This window comes from Citrus sinensis, chromosome 2 (assembly GCF_022201045.2).
Source record: "Citrus sinensis cultivar Valencia sweet orange chromosome 2, DVS_A1.0, whole genome shotgun sequence".
Taxonomy (NCBI): domain Eukaryota; kingdom Viridiplantae; phylum Streptophyta; class Magnoliopsida; order Sapindales; family Rutaceae; genus Citrus; species Citrus sinensis.
Window position 1 is genome coordinate 17230633 of NC_068557.1, and position 27539 is coordinate 17258171.

A 27539-nucleotide genomic window follows, 5' to 3' on the forward strand; every position below is an offset into this window, starting at 1 on the left:
TTTTCTCTTATTACTATATTTATATTTATTTAGATTATTTTAATCAAAAGGTATAATAGTCATTTATGAAACTAAGAAGGTCTGTGTGACCATTTATGAAACTAAAGGGATCTGTATGATTATTTAAGCAAACCTTAGGGGAGTGAGTGACTTTTTTTCTAAATTGATATTAATTTAAAATTAACAAATTAATGTTTACCCGCAACCTATAAGTTACCTGTTATATTTTAATTAATTATCTAATTATGTATTATATTAAATGAATGATTCAGCTTAAAACTTTTACATCTAAGGGTCCACATTAATCCCACTATCAACGCTGTAAAAATCCATACAGCATCATAGAGAAATCCTATTTTCAAATTACACCACTACTTAGTTCAAAGAATCAATGATAGGATTATTGTTAATGAAAAAATAATTATTTTTGAAATATGATGGTTTCAATTAAAATGATTTTATTAGGTTCAAGTTTATTAAGAAGAAATTTAAAAAAAAATGAAGGACGAAGTTCATGGGCGCTAAACTAATAATTAGGAATAAAAAAAGTAGAGGGATGAAGTTCAATTTCAGTTTAGATGAAGATATTAATATTAAAATAAAAAAATATTTAATTACATATAATTTAAGAATTACGAGACATGTTCAGGAATAATATTACTGAAAATTTTTAATTTAGGCATATACGTTATTATTATTGACAAATTAATATAATATGGGCATACCCAACAAAAATTTAAGGAGGGCTTTGCCCCAAACTCTTTTTCAAAGAATTAAATAAAAAGAATTTAAAAACTTCTAAATGATAAATACTTGTAATTTTGTTGAGAGAGTGCTATTAATTTAGTGGTTTTACAGACTTAGTTTAACTTTCAATAACCATATAATTTTATTTTTTGTGGAGATTACTTTCAAAAAAAGATACTTTCACGAATGCGGCCACACTAGTTAAAAAATGGTCTTCTCTGATACCATTTTGGTATCAGAAACCTGTTTTACTAACACCGAATTTAGTGTCACTGAATACGATGCAAGAAATTTACTGACACAAATTTTTTGTATCAGCAAATCTATGTCACCATAGTATCAAAAAAAAGTTGATGCTTGAACATCACATATATAACGAGACTATGGTATCAAACAAATAATGATACAAAGGCATAATAAATATAACGATACTTTGGTATCAATGTTTATTTGAGAAAAAAAAATAAAAAATAAAAATCCATATAATAGAAATTGAAAATTTGCAATTGGCATTTGAATTGAAATTTACATTCAAGAATATGAAAACTATTACATTGCAATGAACAATTCAAAAATTATTACATTGCAATGAACAATTTAAAATTATTACATTGTTTGAAACTTATTACATTGTTTACCAACTACAAATAATTTATAAACTGATATATAGTAACAGCACAATCTTCCAACACATGTTTATTGCTTCTGCGGATTCTTTCTTTCGGTAATCGAAATGAAGTCTTCTATTATTGTTTCCATGTTCCAATTTGACATTTGCTCTGATTATTTAGTTTTGACCCATATACATGCTTTGGTTTATTGTAAGTCATCCTGCACCATTCAAGACATGCACAATAAAAAAACTGATAAAATTTACATGCTGCAATCTACATAGTTTCCTAATGGCATATAAATGCATGCAAGACAAGCATATTATATTAAAAATAAAAATTATTTTAACCGTTGTCCAAGCATATGCAAAATAATAGCAACCACAGAATATAATTTTACACATAAACATGAAAAGGCAAAGTCAGGAGAAAACTAAAATTATAAGGATATTGTGATGACAAATGAAAAGGATTCAGAGTTTTCACACTCTATTTCCTTTGAGAAAAAAAGAAAAAAAAATATTAAAGTTTTTACACAACATAATTTTAGATTTAGTCAAATTAACCATGGTATAAAATTGTTATCAATAGAAACAGTAAAAGAAACATAGATAAAAGGGATGATATAAAATTGTTATCAATAGAAACAGTAAAAGCAGCATAGATAAAAAGGAATGTGAAAATATGTCATTTACCTAACATCACTTCCTTTGCGGAATATGCGAATAGATGGATACGCTTGTATATGATGCCTGAACATTCATTATGGACTGAATATCAACAACAAAAGTGATGATCACAATAGCAAGAATGTAAAAAAACAGAAAATCAACTGAAAGTGAGAAAACGTTAATCTAGGAATTACCTCCTACACAACTCGACTTCTTCAGTGCAATCAACTTTTGCCAAAAGAATACGTCCATCCATTTCGGGATCATACCTGTAAAAAGCGAACATGAATAAAAAATCCTTAAAGCATGGTATAAAACTGGGTTTGCTAAGCTAATAACTGAATGAGGAGACAGATTTACCATTTACAACATTTATCTACAGAAAAGAATTAAGGGAGGGAAAAAAAACCTTTCTCTCATTGTTTTGGCTGCTTTCTCCCATGATGGTTTCTGGAAGAAGAAGAAATAGTGAGGCAAATATAAAGAGAGAGAGAAAGAGGAGAAATTATTAACAACATCATGAGAGGAAGTCTAACAATACAGTCAAACAAACAAAAGAAAACCCATGCTTAGTTGTATAACAAGCATGGAAAGTTCAACACAAACACAAACACAGAGACCAATGGAGTTAACCAAAGTAAAAAAGGAATTTCTGTGCACATGTCAGTGGACACACAGAGCAATGGAGTTAATCAACTTAATATGTGTGCATATGAGCAGGCACAAACATGACATCCAAGTGAATAAATTTAAAATATTATATCTGTCAATTACATCAACACAAACATGAGAAAGAATAGATCCAATAAGGTAAATCTAGACAACAATGATAAAAAAGCAACAAGCCAAAATTTGAGAAACAAAAGGTCAAAACAAAAATACCAGGCGTTTACTCCAGTAGCACCATGGAGCATAAAAATTGACAGCTAGAATAGGATACCTGGAAAGGAAATATAATACAAATCAAAGAAGGCATCATTGCAATTGTCACATAGCAGAGAAATATTGTGATCACAGAATTGAAAACAGTCAAATATAGGGCTGGGATGCTTCTTCCATTCTTTCCCAGCTGAAGAAAGAGAGAGAGAGAGAGAAGAAAACAGTCAAATTTTTTAAGACATGCAATTTCCTTTTGAATGGCTATAATATTTATACGTTAACGTGAAGTAGGAGTTCAGGGTTCCAGCGACAAGTGAAATACCCTATTCCTGCAAGAGATCAGATATTTCTGATTTTATTTTCTAAAATACAGAAATATCTCATTGTGTGCTCCATTCTCAAAATTAGTGATTATTATCAGCCAAAAACCTTTAGCAGTCCAGAAACATGCAGGATGTGTAGGTGAACCTCAAAGCGAATTTAACTTTTGACCAACTGGAAATTTCTGATCTAACCCAAAGGAATCAACAGAAATGCCTCTATTTCCTTAAACTACAGTAGAGAATGTTTTCAATACTAACTATCAAGACACTATTGCAAGTGAGTAGATTCTGCTTAGACCTTTTAGTAATAAAATTTCTCTTGCTGCCAACCTTGGAAAATCGAAGGACAATTGGAGAATTGTTTAAACTTTTCTAGTATCTATAATCCTTGAATCACAAACTCTTTGAAAAGATTAATATTTAACTATCATTGATGCAATTTTCTTAATCAAATCCAGTCTTATTTATGAAAAGGACAACCACCCAAAAATTTTCTAACTAAATAAATAACAGCATCTAATATGAAATTTAATTGTTAAACTAGAAGTATAGGTTTTAGTTTTTCTACAAGAAAAAGAAAATGTAGAAGCATCAGAAGACCAAGACTTACAGTTCCCAACACGTCATTCACGTCTATTGATGCAAATTCACATGAAAGTGAGGGAAAACTGCATGACAAGTCAAAAATGGTCAGCAAACCCAATTCGTGAAAGATGAATAGCAGGAATGGTTTAAACATTACTTGAAAGTACTTAAAACCAGATGAAAATATCATTTAAACTGATATCATTAAACTCTACCTCATATTAAAATCAATGCGCAAGAAGTCCCCATCAGTACTCTTATCGACAATGACAGCTGTAGAGGTGGTCACTGTTAAATAATTATTTAGTTCCTGCAAAATAAAAGTCACCATTTACATAACAAGCAATTCATAAGATCAATAATTACCAAAGAAACAGCAGGTGTAGAGAAGCGTTGGGAGTGTAACCGGCAGATAACTAAATAAAAAGAGCCAAAGAACTAAAAACAATGAAAAGCCAAATAGAACAGCATGAAAGCATCATGTTACACAAACAATCTAGGTGGACGATAATATACACTGAATATGCAAAATGCACCCATGATATCCGACAAAAGAGGCACAACTATGCAAGCGGCAACCTACCATTCCAAATAAAAACAACATAGAAAGGGCTGATATTATGGATTATCCTGCACCAGATAGTGATGCCTCTGTCAAATCCCTTGGAAAGTTCCTGCAAACAGAAAAGAAATAAGTAACAATATAAACCCTGTGATTTTATCCATGTGATTTACTAATACAGCCAATGCATAAAAAGATTGATTTGCTTCTGGCCTACCGATTTAAATAAAAAGATACCGGTTGGATTTAAAATTTAATAGAATCACCAACTTTCAAGTATAATGGGATGGACGAATTATAAATATTAGCAAACAAGTAAAAACTTCAGTCATAAAAACCGCAGATCAAATTGACCGTCCTGCAACTCGGAATCAAGCCATTCATAAATCAAACACAGAGAGAGAGAGGGGGAGAGAGCAAGAGAGGGAGGGGGCAGAGAATTGATGAAGTGAAGCGGATCGGGTGATGTGAGTTTCTTGAATCAATTTTTTTTTTTAAATCCACAAAACCACAAAATGATTGCCCATAAGAAATTCACCACCTTCACTAGTCCAATACCAAGAACAATAATCGTTTTCTTTTTCAAGTAAATATAATTCATCGCCCTCACCGTCTCCTCTATCGGTGTCGACGTGTCTGGCCTGTGACAATAAATAACGTCGACGTAGTCCATGTCGAGGCGTTTCAAGGAAGCTTGGGTGCCCTTGACGATGTGTTTTCTGGAGAGGCCTTTATCGTTGGGGCCCTGGCCGCCCCAAAAGATCTTGGTGGAAACGACTGATAGGTCCCAATCAGAAACGTTCAACATTGGCTAAGTATACGTTGTTCTTCTTATGGTGAGAACGACCACGAATAGTAAGTTGAGATAATTTTCTGGATAATCCTTTTATTAATTGCTGGACTGGAGCTTATTTATAGTAGTTAATACAAACACTACTAATGATTTGTAGCCACAACTCATGGCTAAAATCAATTTAAACAATCTTAAATAACAAACTAGAAACATAAATAGAATCCCACTTGATTTGATTCTCCACACGATCCGCAACGTGGCTTGACGTGGTAATTTCCTTGCCTTGCTCCAACAAACAACTACTCTTTATTCCATACGTAAATAAGTCTTGCATGGTATTGCATGCAACATGCATGACCACATGCATGGCTGCATGAGACTCTTACGGATGTTCAAACAAACCCCTCATATCTGGAGTTAGGCTTATGGACCCTTGCTGACCTCCTTGGTTCTCTATCAACGACGATGTCGGATCGCTTCCACCCGAGCTCGCGAATGGCCTGGCCCATGATCTCTTCCGCGCGGCCGTTGGCGTAGACCTCGGCATTGTCGAAGAAGTTGATGCCGTGGTCGCGGGAGCACTGCAAGAGCGACTTCGCCTCCGTCACGTCCAGCTGGTTCCCGAAGCTGACTCACGCTCCGTACGAGAGCTGGCTCACTCTCGGCCCCGTTTCTTGAATCAATATTTCCTTGGCCCTGATTTTAGATTTAGGGTTTCAGTAGAAAGAGAGGGGGGAATCGATTTTGGAAGGAGAGGAAAAGAAGAAGCTAATTTCAAGGTGTTTAATTTATATGATAACTTTTTAGCAATTAGAATGATGCCGTTTAGATTTAGGAAAATTGAAAAAATTAAAATAAAATTAAAATTACTTCTCCAATTAGCATCAATGTTTGGTTATGATACAATGATCACTGACACTTATATGTAAAAGACGTTAAAATCCGCTTAGGTCATCAAATGTTGATAATTTTTTATTTAGTATCAGAAACCTAGTATTATTGTTTCTCATTTTTCCAGTGGTGCCACAAGAGTTCCAACATTTAAAATTAATAATTATTGTCCTGATTTTTTAAAATTTAAAAGAAAATAATAAAATTTAAGTTTTTGAGACATTCAACACGTTTAAGTGAACAGTAAAAAAATAATTAACCGCCCCAAATTAAATTAAAACCTTTTTATCTAAGCCCCCGATAATTTAATTGTTTGAGTCCACCATTGCTTTAATTTTATATAAAACATTTTAATACAAAATTACTCATCATGCAAATAACTATTAAAGATAATTTGTCATAAGTTAATATTATATAATTTCTTTGAATCTTGAAATTTTTACTTCTAATATCATATTACATAAAAATTGAAATAGTTTAAGTAAGGTTTTTTTTAAAATCATAAATAATGTACAAAATAAAACTTAATGAAGGATTATTTGAACCCAAATTCTCATTTGACTCAGTATTAAAAAACTTTATTATTAAATTGTCTCTAACATAAGATACTGTTATGGACTTAATAATGCATACTTCGTGCTCTCATCTTGAAGTCATCTCTAAATTTGCTTAATGTATACAGAAACAAAAAAATTGTTTCATATTTATTAATTTTTCTTACTCCTCTAGTTGAAAACAGATCAAACTGAGTTGTTAAATATTGGATTTGGTCAAAACTATATCACTAGTCAAGCTATTCTAGATTCAAACAATCAAATCTATTTCATTGAATTCGAATTATATAAGAAAGAGGAAAGCCATGCCATTGACAAATATTGTGCGCTTTAGTTTAGTTGTTTAATTGATTATTGATTACAACTATAATTTTATTATTACTTTATTTTTTCATGATATTATATATGTTTTATAGCGGTTTAATGACAATAATGGGCAAAAAAATTAATTCCACTTAACAAGTTGAGGGATTTGGTTTTTGGGTATGAGCAGGTTAAGGGTTGGATAGATAGAAGAAGAAGAATGGATGAAAAAAGTTGCAGAAAATCATGAATTAGTTTCAAAGGTATATTATGTATTAAGATGGATTTATAAAGTATAATATAAACTTTTAAATTTTAACAATGGTTTTAATGAGTAAAGGAATTTTGAAACTAATCCGGTGGATTTAAAATGTACTCATTAAAACATAATTATTTTTTTTTGAAAAGACTAAAACTTAATTATTTAAAATTAATATATTAGTGTATAGAATAATGAAGCGATCAAGGTAATTTTTACAGCATAAATAATCCTACTCTTTTGTGAAATAGTAACTCTTGGAATTGTCTGATTAGATTATCAGAAGATGTTTGCTTGTGGATGCCAACTGACGTTACAAAGTGATAAATGGATGAACGCACTGTTAACGGGATAATAAGTTGTATATGTAGGATTAACGTGTGTGTAGAAGAAATCTTGCGGTTATAATAGACTTGAAAGGTATAGTCCGTGCACATCTCACTATTTGGTGCGTATGAATTTTAGCAATTGATAAACCGTGAAATCAATCAAATCATTACCGGCTATGACTAACATGATCAGCCATAATTATTTCTTGTCTCCAAAGAATTATTAGTAAACAGTAAAAGGAAGTCTTCAATGTGAAGAATTATCTGTGAATTCTTGTTCCTAAGTTTGATCCATTGTGTCCGTGAGATGAAACTAAAAAATTAAAAAAGAAAGAAATTAACAATAAAGAAGAACGATCAAGAAGAAGACGAAGAATAAAAAAAAAGGGAATTAAGAAATAAAGAAGACGAGGGGTGGAAAATAGTATTGAATGAGAAATGAGAAATATGATTTTCCTTTTTTTTTTCTTAATGTAAATTTCACAGCAACAATTAGAGCAACATTCACGGAACAATCTCTGTACCAAGTAAAGCCGACAAATATGGCCCTTGCTTTAGCCATAGGGTTTCCTTCATCCAGATTATGCCTTAATTTTCTCTGATTCCTCTAAGAATTGATTAAAGCAATAATGCATGACAGATATAGTTTTCTCTGCTTAGTAGGGATCAATGCATGCATGAAAAAGTTGAGGACGATAAACGACTAGTCGTTTTAACACCCATACGATGGTTTTAAGCTAAACTATTCGACGATTGTTCTGCTGCAACACAAGGGCCACGATGAAGAATTTATGGTAAATTTAAGTTATGTTGTATTTGGAATATTTGGCGTCGAATTTTTTCCTAATTCCAGATCCATTTGCCCTTGTGACCAAATCTAATCTTGTTAGTTCTTTGAAGGGCTTGTTTTGGCATCATGAATAATTTTCTAAGAAAATCTCATCTCAGGTATTATAGTATTGGGAGATGGTTAAAATAAATAATTTTATCAGTGTAAGTAATTGAATACTAGTGAATTCAAATACAAAGTTTTTCAATTAAAAGTAAAAAACGAAATAAATTAAATCCTATTACACCACTTTCGCAGGTAAACACGGTTGCATTTAGCGTATGCAACAAGCCTTTAAACCCCTAGGCAACCCTAGTGGACGAGTTTAGTCTCATGAGGGTTTGTAGCGACGATACCCACAAACATCATCAATCCCTTTAACAATATTTATCTTAATCTTCATTACTACCAAAATGAATGCTCCGTCCTCTCACAAGGGCAACATTATCAGAAACCTCACTACAATTATCACAGAAGCATTGTGCCATTATGCTCATTGCCGAAACTTCATCTAAGAAGGGCTTTTGACAAGCTACCTCAAATTCTTTCAATGTCCTCGTAGAACTTTCACTAGAGTTTGTCTCGTTCTGGTAGCAATAGCTTGTGTTGATATATTTATCAAAATCTTTCATGAACGTTTTGGTATGCTTGGCCTAATAAAATGAAAAAACAAAGAAAAAAAAAATGAAATGAATATACGCTTTAAAAAATGAGTTAACTAAATTAAATTTTTTAAAGACTAATAACTAAATTAAATTTTTTTAAGACTAACCCTTCGCAAGCCTTCGCCGGTCTCATCGTACTCCCCAACTATCGGGTCGCCAATGATCAGACCACCAACATTATGATCATTTATCTGCATATAAAAGTCATTAGAGAAATACAATCTATAAATTTATTTGCTTAATATATTCTTTGTAATTTGTTTTTGAACAAATTGAGCTACAATTCATGTTTCTTTTTAGAATTAAATTAACCAAATAGCATTTCTAAATTTTAACACTCAAGTCCTGCTCATTTTAATTTTTTATGCTGATATCATTGTCCGTTATTGATCATTATGAAAATTCTAATAGAATGTGGAATTGTCATTTTTGCCCTTACAAAGAAACAATTGAAGGTTGAGGATATTTAAACCATAAAAATATTCTTTGTATCACCTTTTAATTAAATAATTTATATTAAAAAATACTCATTCATTAAATTATTTTATGGACAAAGAATAAATCTCTGTAATTTACAACTATTTATTCTTTATCCATGCTATCTTTCATCTTGCACAAAAATAACCATTCGTATAAACTAAAAAAGAAAAATCCTTAGGAAAGGTGTAGTTCAAGAATTTCTAGGGAATATGAATGACAAGTTTATAAATAACAAAATTTTAAGAGCTATAAATCAAGTTTATAAATAACAAAATTTTAAGAGCTATAAATCTTATATTTGGAGCATCTATGAAAAAATAACAACATTTTCAAATCAAACCACTACTTAGACCAAAGGACCTATGGTAGGATTATTGTTGATGAAAAAAAATCTGTTTCTGAAATATGATGGTTTCAACCAAAATTATTTTATTAGGTTTGAGTTTATGACAAGTAGAAATTAAAAAAAAAAAATGGAGGATGAAGTTCAGGAGTGCTAAATTGTTATTTAGGAATAAAGAAAGCAAAGGGACGAAGTTCGGTTTCCATTTAGATGAAGATATTAATATGCAAATAATAAAATTTAATTACATATAATTTAAGAAGTATGGGACATGTTCATTAATAATATCATTGAAAACATTTAATTTAGGCATCTACACAGTCACTTTGGTCATAGTTTGTTATTATTGACAAATTAATATATTTTTGTCACATATTATTTTTTATTGACATATTCAAATAATTTATTTTATATTAAAGAGATATTATGTTATAAAATTTTTGTTATTAAATCATGTTAATTTTTCATGCATTTTGGAATTTGTACGTGAGATTACATTACTGCACATACAATGTCACTCATTCTAATAGTGAAATTAGGTCGATGGATTCAAGGGTAAAATTTTTTTAAACAATCTGGACATTCATGTTAAGATTTAGAAACCTTTGACTCTTTTGATTTTTCAGCAAACATCAGGGATGGCAATGTTAGTAACCATGCAAACACATGTATCTAAACCGTTATGCAACTATTTGGTTTGGTCTAATGGTTATATCACTAAATGAAAAACAAGGGGTACCTAACGTGGATTACGAAATAGTTGGACCTTATATAGATGTTAAATTATTGTTTATTTATTTTGAATATCACTTTTACTACTTATTCATAGTTATAATATTATAAACTTACATGTTTTCTGAGTTGCTCCAGATCTTGTGTTTTTGTAGTTTGTGTTATATGTCTGCGACATTGAAAATAAATAGTGTTACACAAATAATTAATTTATATTTTATCTCTAACTAATATTTACTATAATGTGAAAAGCAATTATACCCCAATGGTGTCATTTCCACATAATTTTGCTCGAAGTTGGCTAGTGCAAGGCCGATATACTTAGATCCAGGATCAACAGCTATAATATTTTTCTTAAGAGCTTTACATTCTCTCAAAAGATTCTTGGCAATTTTGAGACTCATTGGGGATTTTATTTTAATTAACCAACAAATTTTCTTTTTGCCAAATGATTATGCTTGTTTTGATTTGTGCTCCTTAAATTAGATGGATAATCATGTATTTGATCATGTTTTTTTCTTAAAATATAAAAGAAAAAAATCATTCATTGTACATGTATTTGTGCTCCTTGAATTAGGTAGATAATCATGCATCTGATCATGTTTTTTTTTTCAAAAATATAAAAGAAAAAAATTATTTATTGCACTTGTATTTGTTTGAGGTTGAATCACGACATAAAACATCTATGCTAATTTTTTTTTTTCAACTTCCAATTAAAATCCTGGTTCTGCGACTGATTAGAAGACTTGGGTCAATTTTAAATTTTTGCTAGCATGTGAGCGGATTCAAGAGACATTGTGAACTCAAGGAACATCTCTATTCATTCCATCAGCCCATAAATATCACTAATGACCCAAAAAACCTCAGTACGAGAGCTAGAGAGACAATTAATAAGTTCATGAGCCACTACACAATTGGCTTGATCATCACCAGCATGTTCTACCACTTTATTAGATCGGCCTGGATTTGCTCTTGCCGTGCAAACAACAGAATCCCTTCTAAAGTTAGATTAATTACATGTTATCCTTCATTAAAAATAAAATAAAATTACATGTTATCCTAGGTTGCAATGTTAGATTTCATAATTAAAAAATAATATTTTCATATTTGAATTATCTTTGTTTTCAATTATTTTTTATAATTAATTTTTTAGAGTACGTATTCATAGAATAAGGTACTTTATGTCTCATTTTATTTAATATACTTCTTTCTACTTATGAAATTTTATGGTCATAATAAAATATTAATTTTTAATTTAGCCCAAGATAATATAAAGCTTTGGGTCCGCCCCTTGTTAACTTATTGACTAGCAACTAAATAGACGATGTTTGGGTTGCCTCTCCGATGATTGAAATTTTTTTCTTTTTCTTTTTTTTGTGAAAAAAAGAAAATACTCAAATAATTTTATTTTTAAATTAAATTAAAGAAGTTGTTTCTTACAGAAGTACAAGACGCAGTTCCTACGAAATAAAATTAAAGAATGAAGTTATCAAAAAAAAAAAAAATTAAAGAATGAAGAAGATAGAAATTGTAAAAGCTAGCTGCATACACAGCTTTTGGGCATGTATTAAAGGACAAATTAATCAAGCACGCCACCAAATTGGAACGCATTCATGATTCACCCGATGGTGAGTTGCAGAAAGGAGACTTTGCACAAAAGTACAAACTCATTAATCATTAAGACATGAAGTAGTTGTAATTATTTAATTTTAATAACTTTAATTATCAACTTCTAAAATTTATGGTAACCTTATCAATAAAATTCCGAAGGATGAAAATTGTCAATCAGTCTCATTAATAACGGCAACTTCTTGCTCAATGTCACTCGTTTTCACTCTTAAATTTGAATATTTCAGTAGTTTTCTTATTAATTAAATTGAATAAGTTGTGGTTTATGTGTAATCACTCGAGTTTCAGCAATAATGAGTAGGGTTAGTGTTGGTATTTGCACAAAATTGTTATAACTACAATTATTAATAGTTGAAGAACACCAAATTTATTTATTGAGTAGTGTTACACATCTCAAAATTTTTATCATAAATGATATGACATTCATCAAATTGATTGGTGAGATAATACAATTAATTTACTTAAATTTTATAAGAAATTATGAAATTTAATGAATGACATGTTATTTAGAATAAACTTTGAGATAATAGGAGTCTATTATCACTCTTATTTTTTTAGACTTGGCTAGGACTGAAAAATGACGTTGAATCGTTAATAGGAAAATCATTCAAGAAAACATAGAATGACGATGCAAGGCCGCAAGAATATTAAAAAATATGTTAGAGCCGGATAGGGATGGCAATGGGCATCGCCCGCGGCGGGTTTGTCATTATCAAAGCCAAATCCACACAAAATTTAAATTACCAAATCCACACAAAATTTAAATTACCAAACCTACCTGCAACCCATAGCGGGTTTTAATTTTTTTAAGAAAACCCACCCGCTAAGGATTTTGACAGTTACCAAACCCACAATGGTATCCGGCGGATTTTTTGAGAGATTTTTATATTTAAAATCACAAATGTTGAATATATAAATTTACAATAATAACCTCAAATTCCACATAACATATTCAATTTTAAATTTAACTAATATAAATGAAAAATTAAAATTTCAACATCAATCCAACACAAAATTTTAAATTTTAAGTATAAAATACACAAATCCATTAAAAAAAACGACAAACTAATATCTAAAATAACAATTACATTTCATATTATCATTCAACACAAGCTCCAAAAAAGATGTTCATTTCATTCACTATCATTAGCACCCATCCAACATGATGCCTACAATAATGATTAAGATTAATATTTTCTAAAAAAAATAATATTTTTCAAATATTAATCCGAAAAAACTTATACTATGAACTAATTCATGCATTAAGTTAAAGAAAAATAGTCCATACAAAAATATTTTGGTTATTTGGCACTTTGCATTGTTGTACACACTACACTTGTTTATACTTTGGTTATTTGGCACTTTACATAATTGCATTATTTTCTTTATATATTAAAGATTTAAATATTTTTTCAATTAAAATTAAATTAAAAATATTTAAAAAATATTGCGGGTCTAGCGGATATCCATGCGGGTATTCGCCGGATATTGGGCTAATACCAAACTCACCCGCATCCAAGTGCGGGTTTCAATTTGTAATACCAAACCCACCCGCAACCCACAAAATTATCTGAAGCAGACGGGTTTTGGCAGGTGGATTTGGGCGGGTTTGCAGACACAATTGTCATCCCTAGAGCCGGTTAAATGAAGAGAAATTTTAAATAGTTTTCATAAAGCATATTTTCATTTTTTTTATTGAACATAAAAATTGCATTAATCTCATGACAAAAGAGTATAAAGTTCTACTAAAACATTTTCCAGCCGAACTACAACACTAGTCGTCGAGGCGGAACTACATTCACGCCTAGCAAGGGTTGCCAAGGTTTCAAAATTTATTTTTAAAAAATAATGTGAAAACTAAAAAGTTTTCAAAATGATCCCCAATATATTTTTCAAGGCAACTCTCAATTTTCTTCATATTTTGGCAACCCCTAAATTAAAATCTTAATTCCACCACCGACTAGACGACTTTTGCAAATTCTGCTAGCTTTTGAGTTGATACTTTGCAATTTCAAGAGACAAGTTGAACTCAAAAAGCACTCATTCGTTCCATCAGCAGATGAATATCACTAATGACCTAAACAAACCTCAATACGAAAGCCTTCAATCAGCCACTACACAATTGCGCTACTACAGTCATTGAATTCGCATGGCAACAACATCCATGGTTGTGCACGTTTTAGCTTGCGTCTTTAATGCGCGCTCAAATTTAAGTTGGCAAAAATACATGATTTTTCTCTAAGCTCTGATTTTAATCTTGTGGGAAGGAGATGAATGAAATACTAATTTTTTTTTTTAAAGGGTGAAAGACCAAAAAAGAAAAAACAGTACTTGAAAATTATAAGCTCAAAAGTTGTTTAACTAGCAATTCATTCATTTATTTTTTTAGAAGGAATAATTCATGAGTTTTCAAGTCAGCTTTAACAACAGTGAGATGTGAAAATAATTGTTGCATCTTCAGAAAGTAGTCCTCTTATAAGAATGCACACATCCTTTTAAAGTACAGACGTTCGGATTTTATAAGCTCATATTACAATATATTTATGTAATATTCAGAAGTTTCATCAAGAGTTTTTAAGTTACATTTCACTCTTACCCCTCCTCATCATCAAATTAAATGTATGCCCTTAGAATTGCATTCGTGACTTCTTGCTTCCACTGCAATGGTTAAGCCAACTATATTCGGGATTTAAATTTACGTGATTATAATACATTCTCGAAATGTAACGAGACTAAAATGATAATCTAAGCCTGTTAAACTAAAACCAAAACAAAACAATTGAGCCATTGGTCTGGATTGAATTTATGGAAACAAGCCCAGGTTTGTTTAAAAATGGGCCATACCCAATGCATCTTTGAGTTTGACCCCTTCACCTTATTCCATGCAAATTAGTTAATTTTTTTTTTTTTTGTAAAACCTAGCAATTTGTATGTTTGTTTTATTATTCATTCCTTTCATTAAGTTTTTTTTCTTGAAGTGTTCTGTCAATGCTCATCCTGGTGTCATACATCATATTGAGATAGCACACATTATATACTTATGGGCGCAAGTATATGCAACACAATCTAATGTATTTATGCCTTTGTTGGGGTTAACCAATTTAACTATAAAAACTTCTTATACAAGAGGTATGAAATCATAATAAAGAAAATTTTATTTTTCAATCTTTGTGTAATTAGAAAAGAAAAAAATGGTTGATCGTGATTTCTTTTTCATTAGATTTTAATACTAATGTATGCATGGTGTAATGTTTAGACAAAATAGATGGGCGCTTAGTGTTATTTACTTAATTTGATATCTAATTTTGAGAACCACATTGGACTGGTCCCCTTGGATCTGACTGTCCATGTAGTCTATTTTGGTCTAAATAGGGATCAAACTTTGGACTCAAATGTGGAATCAGTTAGGGGTGGGCATGAGTTGGTTTGGCTTAAATTTTAAAACAATCCGAACTAAATTATAAAAATTTGGGCCTCACCTAAACCAACCCAAATATTTTTAACCGAACCCAAATAATTCATTTGGGTTTTGTTTGAATTTTATAATCAAAATATTTTTTACTTTGATAAATTTAAATATATCAAAATTATAATAATTATCAATTTTATTAATTATTACATTACTATTAAAATATGAAAAAATATAGTGGATAAAAAATTATAAATAATAGATTTTACAATAACTTTATCCTTAAATTAAAGAATATTAGAAAATTAAAATAAAATTTAATTACGAAAATCATTATTTCTCAATAAATGAGAACGTAAACTTTAACAATAAACTTTTACAAACATGATATCAACAAGTAAATTAAAAGAAAGAAAATAAAAATTAGTGGTATTAACCATATTAAAACACAAATTCAAACAATGTCAATACAAATCAAAACAAGATAAGACATCCCAACTCATATATCAAAGCAATCCATTATAATCATTTCTATCCGCAGTACTTTAATTAAAATAACAACGACATGCTATACATGTAAAGATAGTTGTATTAAGGCTCCGGTTGATGCAACTTTTCAAGTAGAAATTTTGACAGTTGAGCTTTTACAAATAGAGCTTTTACTTAAAAAAATTTAGATGTTTGATTGTCAATAAGAGTTTTTATTAAAAATTTATAAAATTACTTTAATAGACGAGTTTTTTTAAGTTATGTTATGAAAATAATGTCAAATAAGTAGAGAATATTTTAGATATTTTAATATTTAAAATTTTTTTTTCAATCTCTACTCTCAAAAGCTTAAAATTTGAGATTTTATTAGTAGAGACAAAATAGCTTATTTAAACTCTACAAATTCTATAAAAAAAAAAACCAAATAAAAACAAAAAATATAATAAGAGCTTATGGAATCAAATAAGCACTTATGAACATTATATAAGCCATACCAAATAAACACTAAATAAATAAAATAAAAGAGTAAATGAATAGAATATTTCATGTAACTGAGCAATCTCGAGCTGTTTACCAATATATGTGGAAAGTGTCCTAAGTTTAATATATAAAATGGTTCTGAATAAAGAGAATTTGAAAGACAAATTCAAAGAGCGAGCAGGCACTAAGATTTCCTCATTTCAATCTCATTCAGGTATATTTGATTAGTAAAGTGAAAGACCCCGAGTCCGAGTTCGAATCCGAGTGTCCAACTAGAAAATTCATTAAATACGCACCTTCTAACCGACTCAATCCCACCACAAGCGACCCACAAAAGCCACCCAACCAAACAAAACTGCCTTTTAAGTCTCATTAAGTCTCTGTTCTGTTTTGGTCAATCGAATTCCTCTGTCCTTTCTGCGCAACAAAATCACAAACGATGTTGCGCCATGCCTCTAACCTCGCCTCCAAAGTCAGGTGCACTTCTCCTTCACAGTTTACCAAATTTTTATTTTGTTCACTTTGTTTTCCTTCCACTTCTCTCATTTTGTTTATGTTAGTTAATTTGATTTTGTAGGTTGCTTGATAACAATTTTCAGCCGGTGATGATTCATTCATTCATTTATTAGTGTTTTTTGTTTCCTTTTTTCAAATAATAATAACTAATTCTGGCTTGGCTTATTCAGTTCAATTGATTAATTTCGTTGAGTTAATTTCGTTGAATTTAATTCTGTGTCAGGTTCATTTAACTCGGAGCAGACAGTATACAGCGGCGGAAGTCACTAAAAGATTTTTGGAATGTGAAACATCTTCTGGATTTTCTTAATTAAGAAATTAGATTTGCTGTGAATGGGAATGGAGTTAATTAATGGATACAGATCATCTGATCAAATTCAATTTACATCTATCTTCTGTCTGCAGGCACCAATTCTAAAGTTAAAAGGGAGAATTTTATATGCGGGAGGATGCGGAAGTGCCAGACCAAAGACAAGGGGCTAGAATGGCAATTGATGCACTTGTGGGAAATTTATACAGCACAGCACAACCCATCACATCATTCGAACAAATAGCCCTGGTTTTCTTTCTCACTTTAGACTCTTGCTCAATTTAATGATAATCCACAGAAATATATTTCATTTTGACGCCTTTTTTTTCCCATTTTAAATTGAAGTTTGGAACGGCTGCAGCAAATGGTGACAGAGTGATTGGCGAGCTCATAGCCAAGGCTTTTGAGAAAGGTTGGGGAAACAATCTTCATGTTTTAGCTGTAAGTTGCTTCTTGAATTTTTCATTGTCTTTACTTTTTTCTTATCTGCTGTGCCTCTGATTCGGTTGTCATGTTTCAGAACCTTCCATTTTGTTTCCTCTACTGTTTTATGTTTATTTTCTACTGCCTCACTACTATTGCAGGATCGGAAAACACCACCCAGTATTGAACTTCAGTTGTATTGGGGAATGACCCTAGACAGGGGCTATTTGTCACCTTACTTCATCACCAATCATAAGACGAAAGAATGTGTAAGCATTTTGAGATATCAATAAATTAATTGACGTTTTATGAGAAATTTGTGATTCTATAAAGGATAGATATATTGACAATGAAGTAATTGAGATTGCTTAGTTCTTACCTTGAAGATATAACTTTGGATCAGCCTTGTTATTAATCAACTAGTGATTTCATTTTTACTAGGTTTTACGAGATCCTTATATCATGATCCTTGAGAAAAAGGTTTCGAACTGCGTCTTCTTTGACTTATTGACAGAGATTGGACCAGTTAGAAGATATAATGGCACAGATGTACTGATCATTGCTGAAGATATTGAAAATGATCTCCTAGCAAGTCTTGTCTTAAATGGAGTGGCTACAGCAACCAAGGTGAACTTATACTTGACAGTGTTTTGCTGTTAAGAGATGGCCTACTTGAAGAATCTTCTATCATTCAATTATTCATTTAATTTTACAAAGTGAAGTTTCATATGTCTTCTCATTTTTTGTGGGTTCTGAATTGCTTGAAGCCTTGTGTCATAAAACCTCCTGGATTTGGAGAAAGTAGGAAGGCTAGCCTTCGGGACATTGCCAAATTCACATATGGGAAGGTTGGTTCATTTGATAAATGCTCCACCTTGCTTTGCATGATTATTATGTGATTTACAAAACAATGTGTTCCTTTCTTTCTCTTTTAGGTCATGACAGGAAGAGATTTTGAATGCGTATCTCTTGGCCATGCTGAGAAGGTGAGAGATATCAGATATCAGTGACTGGTATATAATTTTCTTTGGTGTGAAAAAAAGATTTATTTTACCTAAGTAGAGCACATCATGAGAACGTTCTTCTCATCCTTGTTTCTGGTGGACTTTAATCCTTTCTTCTGGTACAACTTTGGCATAGTAATATATTAATTTTTATTTCCTTGTGTATATTGACAAGAGAGACGAGGTTTTGCTCAAACAATATGTCTTAGCCCTCTTTTATCATTGTAGATTACGGTATCAAAGGATCAGACGGTTATCCTTCTTTGTAAGGCTTGCATAGGACACGAAAAGGTCTGTGTTGTGACATTTCAAATGATTTTCCAACAAGTTATCAGAATTTTCAATTGTGTTTATAATTTGAAGCGACTCTGCTTTTCAGTTTATACTGTTTGGCTCTTTTGTGCTTCTTTGGGCTGTTTCTATATTTTTGGACAACTTGCTTACCCTTTCGCTAATTTTCTTTTCTTAAATATGTCTGTTGCAGTTGTTACAGTGGAGATTCACAATGGAAAATTTACAAGATTTCCCGGAAGAGAGCTGTACAAAGCACTCTTATCTCGCTGCTGTTATAAAGGTTTGGTTATTTGGAATTGTAAATTAGTTCTTCAAGAGCTTTGAAACTGACTTGTGCTGGGCATAGAATGAAAGTTCTCAGCCTAACATGACCTATTAGCACGATCCATTTGGGCCAAGTCATGACCAGGTCTAAACTCTAAATCCTGGTTGGCCAGCCAAGAAATTTGAATTTTCTTTTATCTGCTATTAAAAAAGTTGAATAAACTCATTTATAGGGAGGATCAATGATCAGGTCATTTTGGATAAAATGATTTAATTAATTGACTAATTCTTTGGATTCAAATTACATTCCCATCTTCATATGATTATAATTGAAGTATAGAGTAGACTGATACCGTACAAATACTTTGATACTTTAAAATGGGAAAAAGAGAAGAAAAACAGTACCAAACAGTCAATTAGACATTATAATATATGTGAAGTTTTGGAATTGGATTTTGGTAGAAGTATATATTCCTTGCTAATAGGAACGTGCCAAAGATGAATCAATTTGCTTGTTTGGTTACAGTAATTGCATTTAGAAGACATGACTGCATCTTATTCTGTTGTTGCATCATGCTATAAATGAAATTTGGCTCGTTGAGATGAAAGATTGTTGAATTAGAGATGTTAGGTAAGGAAGTATTCTGATTTGAAATGAAACGGGTGCTGTTGTTGTAAGGTCTGTGGAAGTAATAAAGCTGAAGTGCGTGAAAAGAAGGATAGAGTTGCTAATGCCATAAATGCTGTCAAGGCTGCAAAGGAAGGAGTTGGTAAACCTCTTATATTTTTGGCTTTTGTTGGTCTATCTTGTTTGATTGATGCATGACATACAAATGTTATATGTATTCTGATGCATTTGCGGTTAGTGTCATGTCACTTTTATATGCCTGCAAGGAGTTGGATAAATTGCAAACTGCTAACCATGGTCAGAAGATTGGTGTTCAAGCTATCCAATATGCTCTTGAGGTTTTCTTTATTCTTCTTTTTAATTATGTATGTGATATTTCTAAAACCTCTTATTGTCTATCTGTCTAAAGGCAGAGGGCTGCTAAGATTATTCCTCGTTGAAAGGTGAAAAGTGACATATACTTCACAAATGCATGCGTGGTTTTCGTTATGGGGCATGAGCCTTATCTTTTATGTATCTCAAGAGTGAATCATGGTAGAGAATATTGGTAACAAAATGTCTAGTTTTTCAGAGCCTTCTGATTGGTTGAGCCTGCATCTGCAGATGCTGGTGAGCGCGATTGCTTATAGCGCTGGAGTTGATGGGTCAGTTGTTAGCAAGCTACTCGAGGGATCCAAGCCTAAACCCCTCGGTAAAGGTTTGCGTCTGTTTCCCCCTTTTTCGAATAATGGAAATTTGAAAAGGAAACGAGTGAAATTCGAGGGTTGGGAATTAAGGTGAGGGTACTTTGATCTACATTTGTGTCAGGTGAAAATGCAGATATGCTTATGCCAGAAATTGTTTTTCCATTGAAAACCATAAGAGCAGTCTTGGTGGAGGCTACAAGGTAACTAGTTATTTAAAACCTTTAAGCTTATGCTAATTTTTTATCTAAGCACATATTAATTCTTTCTTCTTGTGTAGTGAGATGTTAGCAAGACTTTGAAAGTGAGGCTCTTAAGGTGGCTCAGCTTGTCTTTCCAAGAATATTTGCAAAGAAAGTTCCAGCTGATACAAGCCTCCAGAGTAAAACAAAGGCGTAATGGAGGCTTCTATCAGCTTTCACTGGGTGCTGTTATGGTTACGGTGATTTATAATCCAAATTCTCATGGCACATTATATTTATTTATTATTTGTTTGAAAAGCATACATTAAGCTTTTTCATAACCTATACACGAACAAGAAACGGAATATATTGGTCATCAGGAGTTGCGCCTTAGATAAATAATACATGGATGCTCCAACTTCTTATATGCAGTTTATTTTTTTTCTTTTTCCCCTTATTTTCCCTTTTCTATTAGAAGCAAAAATATTCTCGACATCCCATTTCTAATCTATGTATATAATATCCCTCCAATAAAATGTTGCCAGATTATGATTGCTATTACCATTAGCAAGAGGTGAGTGGTAGATTTGTTGTTTTGTTGCAAAATTAATATGTCAACTTTATTGCAAACTTTGCCCTTGAAATCGGAAGTCTTCTATTTTTTTTTAATTTTTTGAAAAAATAAGAATGGTATTTAAATAAGAAGGGATATCGACGGAATTGAACTGATGGTGTGCTTGTTTATCAGTCACATTCATGTTTATTTTTCAGAAAATACAATCCATAATAAGAATCAATTTTATAGGACCACTCAAAATGAGAATGTGGAATAAAAATCTCATTTTCTAAACTGGTCTTTTTTTTTTACCCTTATTGATATTGAAATTCAAAAATTTCTTTTTCACCCCCATATAAATACATAAAAAAAAATCAATTACTTCAATAATTTTATTATTTAAAATTAACATTTATAAAAAAATATTATAAAAGAATTTTTTTTTTCTGGAAAACTAGTTTAGCTTAATATTATTAAGAAATATACATACATTTTAGTTTTATTAGTTTAGCTCAATTTTGCTTTTTTTTTTGGAAGTCAGTGTTTTATATTTATTTTAGTGCATGTAATATGTAAAAATAACTTGATTTTACCTATTTTGATAAATTTACGTTATTTTGGATTTAAATATAAAAGGTATTAAAACTCCATTTATATCAGTTTTTTTAATTATTAATAATGTTCTCTTTGAGAAGGATATAAGTCTTCCATCACTTTCATTTGTGTCACATTATAATTTGTGATACATTTGGCAACTCGCATTACATTGTATTGCAATTGCATTAAAACACTACTCTTATGCTAACTCATGCTTGGTTAAAATTTTTAGTTGCATTGCACTACATTTAAAAGTTGGCTAATATAAGAAAAGGTGTATAAAATAGATTCGCAGGGGAGACGGTGGTAGGGTTTCAGCTGTATTATATTCAAACATTGTTTATATTTTAATTATAATCATATAACTTTTATTATTTAATGAATTATAGGAAATTTAAATTTATTATATATTAATTTATATTTAAATAAAAATTTAATTTAATTAATAATAAAAGATAGTAACACACCTAAATATTTAATAAATAAATGATTATACATTATTTTATTTCATTAAATATAATCATTTTAATTATTTACTTTAAATATGTAAAAAAGTATTTTAATTTTATTTTATCATTTATTTTCAATAAAAATTAATTTATAACTTAATATCATATTGTTTTATAAATATAATATAATTTAATTTAATTTATATTATGTAATTATATAGTATTATACTTTTAAATATAATATTAAATTTTACTACATTATAATATGATTATACTATGTTGATGCGAGATTCTGGTTGTCCCCTTTCTACGACCAGGGTCTCTGCTCGATCAACTTCACCACGATCAGGATCTCTCCTCGTAAAGCTTCTTCTCTAGAGGTTCCTGTGTACACAGATAGGTCAGAGTACGCTGGTTGTTTCCCCGGCGCAAACCCTCTAACGCTCAAGTCAAGAATGAAGGTTCTGGGAATCTTTGCCATGAATCTTATGGCTTCTCTTTAATCTCAGTTCTAATAGCAAAAAATCTAACCCTTTTACCTTCGATGGCTACCTTTTTATAGGTTCTCCTGAATCTAGACCTTCCCCTCATTTGCGCTCGTTATCCTCCCACCTCTCGGACGTGGATACTCCATTTCTGTAATCGTGGGTGGTTGCGTGGCCTTAGTGCCTTGATTCTCGGATTGCAGAGCCCGCCTCACCAACTGTCGTTGACCGGGTCTCCTCGACTAAAACCTTTAGCAGGAATGCTCCATGTTATAGCAGGAGCCCGGCCTCGTGGACAAGCAGAATATTCCTGCTCCTGTTCCCCGGCTACCAGGCTCTTATAGGACACACCTGTTCGCAGAACTCTGCCACCAGATATCTGCTCATCATGCCTGGTCTCGTCGACGTACTTCTCCCAAACACCGGTCCCCCAGTTTTTGGTGTTGGGTAATGTCGTGGACCAGCAGTAGAAACTCGACAGTACTTGCTCGCGTGGGATTGGAAAAGGCTGCCAAGAGTCATATCGCATTTAATTGCGGACGAGGTGATGTGGCAAAAATCTGCCCCTCTATTCGAATTTCAAACCAACGGTTACGAGGCCCTTGGGATTTGGTGCCGTTAAATGTGCTGGCAACCCAAGAGTCCGTCCCCATTAGGAAACCCAAATCCTTTCGAACGACAAATTCGTCATTCACTCCGTCTCCATCTCTGTCTCTCCGGCAAAGAAGTTCCGGCATAAAAGCCTCCATCTCTGCCTTTCTCCGACTGAACCATTACTTCAGGTATTTCTTCTATCTCCTCGGTCTCGGATAGTTGTAGATAATTTCTCTTCTCTTTTGTTTGGGTAGTAGTTGGTAGTGGTGTTCTGGTCATACCTTAGGGAATGTCGAAGGGCAAAGAGAAAGTCATTGTGGTTGATGACGATGAACTAGATTTCTTGCCTATTTTGCTCACCGACCCTGCCTTTGATCCCGGGATCCCCTTAGAACCTACTAGGTCTAGGAGGATGTCACCTCAAATAACCTCCTCTAGCGGAAATAATGGTGAGGAAGGACCTTCCGGCTCGGAAAACACACTGAGTGAGAATCAAGGGGGGGACTCTGGTGAGGGATCCTCACTGGGAACGCCGCGACCAGAGGGGCGGAATACAGTAGGAGGTAGAGCCCTGTCGCGGGATTACGCTATTGATTACATAACGTGCACGACCACATTCGACGAGCTGGATGACCTCCGGCTCAGGTATCATATTCCTGGTGAGGTACTCCTTAGGATTCCAGGAAAAAAAGATAGTCCTAGCAGGCCTCCTAGGGGATATGTCACCTTGTTCCTGGAGAGCTTTAAGTACGGGTTAAGGTGCCCCTTGCAACCCTACTTTGCCCGCATACTCCACGGGCTCAATCTAGCTCCTGGTCAGCTGAACCCCAACGGGTGGAGAGTGCTCTCTGGTCTGTTCATATTGTGGGACATGTTGCCAATGTGAGCCCACAGTTGATGAGGTGAAGCATCTGTACCAGCTGAAAAGCAGCCCCAAAGATGCTGGTTGGTATTACTTCCAATCAAGTACTAAGACTAGGAAACCCATTACCGACCTCCCTACTGGTGGTGGTAGGAATTGGAAGAAGAAGTTCTTCTTTGCTGGGGGTCCCTGGGGTCAATTTGCTCAGGTCGATGGGCAGGATTATCGCGTCCCACCCCGTTTCGTGGTTCCAGGTCGCCTGCTCGTTTTAGATATCTTGTCTCCATAGTTATTCTCACTTTGTTGACTTGTCTCTAACCAGATGTCTGTTCATTTGCAGGTTCTTGGGGTGTTCACTTCCCACTCAAACCTGATCAGCTCAAACGGGTGGAGGCTGTATTGGCCAATTCCTGCTCGCAACGAGAGCTACTAACCACTTACAACCTGATCGAGTCTCGCTTGGTACTCCCTGACCATAAGATGGAGGACGTTGTGATTGGGGCTCTGAATAGGAAACGTTCTCGACCTCAAACCACGAAGAGGGACCAGAACAAGGACGCCCCTACTGCAAAGCGGGCCAACATCGTGCAGCAGGTCTCTCCCTTGAAGACTTTACCTCCTGCACCTGCCAAAGTCGGGGAAACTAGTGGAGCAGCCACAAATCCCGCTTCCTCTTCTCCTCCTGTCGGGCCTCGGTCTCGCTTACCTGACAGCCGAGCAGAACACTTAGTCCCCTATCTCAATGAGTTATCTAAACTCGTGAGCAAGAATGACCTGGAGGACTTTGACGGTTGCACCTTGGGTGAGCTGGTGGGGGCCATGCAGTATAGCGCTTTCCACCTCAGCTGCATGACCACTTATTATAAGACCAAGGTTGGCCGTTATGACAGGAAGAAGAAGGAGGACATTCAGTCGGCGATGACCAGAGCTGACGATGCCGAGAAGAAAGCAGGGGAGCTGAATGTCGAGAACCTGAGGCTGATAGAGCAAGAATCTCTTTCTCAATCGAAAGCTATTACCCTCGAGGAAGAGCTGACCAAGGCCAAGGAGGATCTTCAAAGGCAGAAGGTTATGTATGAAGCTCAGCTCGAATCTCTCCGCGATTCCCACAGAGTTCAGGTCGAGAACTTGGAGAAGAAGGCCGACAACCAGTACGACCAGGGGCTTCGGCATTCCTATCGTTGCATCATGGCCGTCCTTGGGAAGCAGTATCCTGATCTGAAAATGGACGACCTTGCAGCTGGTGTCGCCCAACATATGGACGAGGAGGCTGCAAAGGAAGATGCCAAAAGGGTGGAGCCAATCGTAGTTAAGGAAAACTCTCCTCCTTGTGCCATTCCTGTTGATGTAGATGAAGCGAGCACCCCCCCGGACGCGACTGGTGATACTCCCCCCGCACCTGAGGTGGACCAACCGACTGAGGCTGCTCGACTTAAGGACCCACCATCCTTTTAATATATTTCTTGTATTGTAATGAACAATATTTGTGAAGATTATCTGCTCTGTTAATTATTAACAAATTAATAAAAATATTTTTGATTTGCTTTCTTGTGTTGTAATCACGAGTTATTTTTCCGTTTGAGAATCTGCTCGTCTTCGTCTGGTCGAGCAGGCTCTGGCTTGGCATATGGTTTTGCCACATGCCTTTGCGCGGACGAGCAGATCCTGGCACGCTTGGCATTTGGTCTCGTCATAAACAGGCTTTGAGACTTGATGAGTCTTTGCAGGCCTTAGAAAATTCTTCAATGCTTGGGACTCCGCTCACCTTCGCGCGGTCGAGCAGATCCTGGCATGCTTGGCATCTGATCTCGCCATAAACAGGCATTGAGACTTGATGAGCCTTTGCATGCCTTAGAAAATTCTTCAATGCTTGGGATTCTAATCGCCTTCGCGCGGTCGAGCAGATCCTGGCACGTTTGGCTTCTGGTCTCGCCATAAACAGGCTTTGAGACTTGGCGAGCCTTTGCATGCCTTAGAAAATTCTTCAATGCTTGGGATTCTGCTCGCCTTCGCGCGGTCGAGCAGATCCTGGCACGCTTGGCTTCTGGTCTCGCCATAAACAGGCTTTGAGACTTTGTGAGCCTTTGCATGACGTAGAAAATTCTTCAATGCTTGGGATTCTGCTCGCCTTCGCACAGTCGAGCAGATCCTGGCACGCTTGGCTTCTGGTCTCGCCATAAACAGGCTTTGAGACTTTGTGAGCCTTTGCATGACGTAGAAAATTCTTCAATGCTTGGGATTCTGCTCGCCTTCGCGCGGTCGAGCAGATCCTGGCACGCTTGGCATCTGGTCTCGCCATAAACAGGCTTTGAGACTTGATGAGCCTTTGCATGCCTTAGAAAATTCTTCAATGCTTGGGATTCTGCTCGCCTTCGCGCGGTCGAGCAGATTCTGGCACGCTTGGCTTCTGGTCTCGCCATAAACAGGCTTTGAGACTTCGTGAGCCTTTGCATGCCTTAGAAAATTCTTCAATGCTTGGGATTCTGCTCGCCTTCGCGCGGTCGAGCAGATTCTGGCACGCTTGGCTTCTGGTCTCGCCATAAACAGGCTTTGAGACTTGATGAGCCTTTGCATTCCTTAGAAAATTCTTCAATGCTTGGGATTCTGCTCGCCTTCGCACGGTCGAGCATATTCTGGCGCCCTTGGCATCTGGTCTTGCCATAAACAGGCTTTGAGACTTGATAAGCCATTGCATGCCTTAGAAAATTCTTCAATGAATGGGATTCTGCTCGCCTTCGCGCGGTCGAGTAGATTCTGGCACCCTTGGCATATGGTCTTGCCATAAATAGGCTTTGACAGTTTATGACCCTTTGCATGCCTTAGAAAATTCTTCAATGCTTGGGATTCTGCTCGCCTTCGCACGGTCGAGCAGATCCTGGCACGCTTGGCATCTAGTCTCACCATAAACAGGCTTTGAGACATCTTGAGCTTTTGCATGCCTTAGAAAATTCATCAATGCTTGGGATTCTGCTCGCTTTCGCGCGGTCGAGCAGATTCTGCTCGCTTTCGCGCGGTCGAGCAGATTCTGGCACGCTTGGCATCTGGTCTCGCCATAAAAAGGCTTTGAGACTTGATGAGCCTTTGCATGCCTTAGAAAATTCTTCCATGCTTGGGAGTCTGCTCGCCTTC

At 34.1% G+C, this 27539-nt stretch overlaps 5 protein-coding genes across 10 annotated transcripts in view; 3 read left to right on the forward strand and 2 right to left on the reverse strand.

The window, feature by feature from the left end:
- Positions 1 to 1230: 1230 nt before the first annotated feature.
- LOC127898694 (protein disulfide isomerase-like 5-4) lies at positions 1231 to 3873 on the reverse strand. Its single transcript, XM_052433905.1, has 6 exons — positions 3842 to 3873; positions 2912 to 2969; positions 2439 to 2479; positions 2224 to 2298; positions 2054 to 2110; positions 1231 to 1578 (listed from the first exon to the last, which is right to left on the reverse strand). Exons 1-6 carry the CDS (start codon positions 3856 to 3858, stop codon positions 1494 to 1496), a joined length of 333 nt encoding a protein of 110 aa, XP_052289865.1. The 5' UTR covers positions 3859 to 3873; the 3' UTR covers positions 1231 to 1493.
- LOC127899783 (probable voltage-gated potassium channel subunit beta) overlaps positions 3863 to 27539 on the reverse strand; it is a 76673-nt gene continuing 52996 nt past the window's right edge. The window contains exons 3-4 of the mRNA XM_052433908.1: positions 4032 to 4126; positions 3863 to 3899 (exon numbers count right to left, since the gene is read on the reverse strand). Of these exons, the coding sequence (XP_052289868.1) occupies positions 4116 to 4126 (11 nt within the window). The 3' untranslated portion in view covers positions 3863 to 3899; positions 4032 to 4115. The remainder of the gene's footprint in view (positions 3900 to 4031; positions 4127 to 27539) is intronic.
- The window catches only part of LOC107175808 (chaperonin CPN60-2, mitochondrial-like), a 78794-nt gene continuing 68154 nt past the window's right edge, over positions 16900 to 27539 (forward strand). For 3 of the 6 annotated variants that reach the window (XM_052433794.1, XM_052433799.1, XM_052433800.1), the window contains exons 1-4: positions 16900 to 17040; positions 17141 to 17165; positions 17303 to 17363; positions 17485 to 17594. In XM_052433794.1, coding sequence (XP_052289754.1) covers positions 17003 to 17040; positions 17141 to 17165; positions 17303 to 17363; positions 17485 to 17594 — 234 coding nt within the window. In that variant the 5' untranslated portion in view covers positions 16900 to 17002. Of the gene's footprint in view, positions 17041 to 17140; positions 17364 to 17484; positions 17639 to 17734; positions 17831 to 17973; positions 18082 to 18253; positions 18440 to 18579; positions 18661 to 18747; positions 18799 to 19044; positions 19108 to 19300; positions 19391 to 20053; positions 20145 to 27539 lie in introns of all 6 variants that reach the window. The other 3 variants (XM_052433808.1, XM_052433801.1, XM_052433797.1) reach the window with 2 other exon arrangements.
- On the forward strand, positions 20155 to 21294 carry LOC127899776 (chaperonin CPN60-2, mitochondrial-like). The gene is made up of 4 exons (XM_052433894.1): positions 20155 to 20340; positions 20606 to 20699; positions 20810 to 20888; positions 20966 to 21294. Exons 1-4 carry the CDS (start codon positions 20197 to 20199, stop codon positions 20985 to 20987), a joined length of 339 nt encoding a protein of 112 aa, XP_052289854.1. The 5' UTR covers positions 20155 to 20196; the 3' UTR covers positions 20988 to 21294.
- Positions 22810 to 25901, forward strand: LOC107175193 (uncharacterized). Its single transcript, XM_052433875.1, has 2 exons — positions 22810 to 23736; positions 24751 to 25901. The coding sequence occupies exon 2, from the start codon at positions 24891 to 24893 to the stop codon at positions 25863 to 25865; it is 975 nt and encodes a 324-aa protein (XP_052289835.1). The 5' UTR covers positions 22810 to 23736; positions 24751 to 24890; the 3' UTR covers positions 25866 to 25901.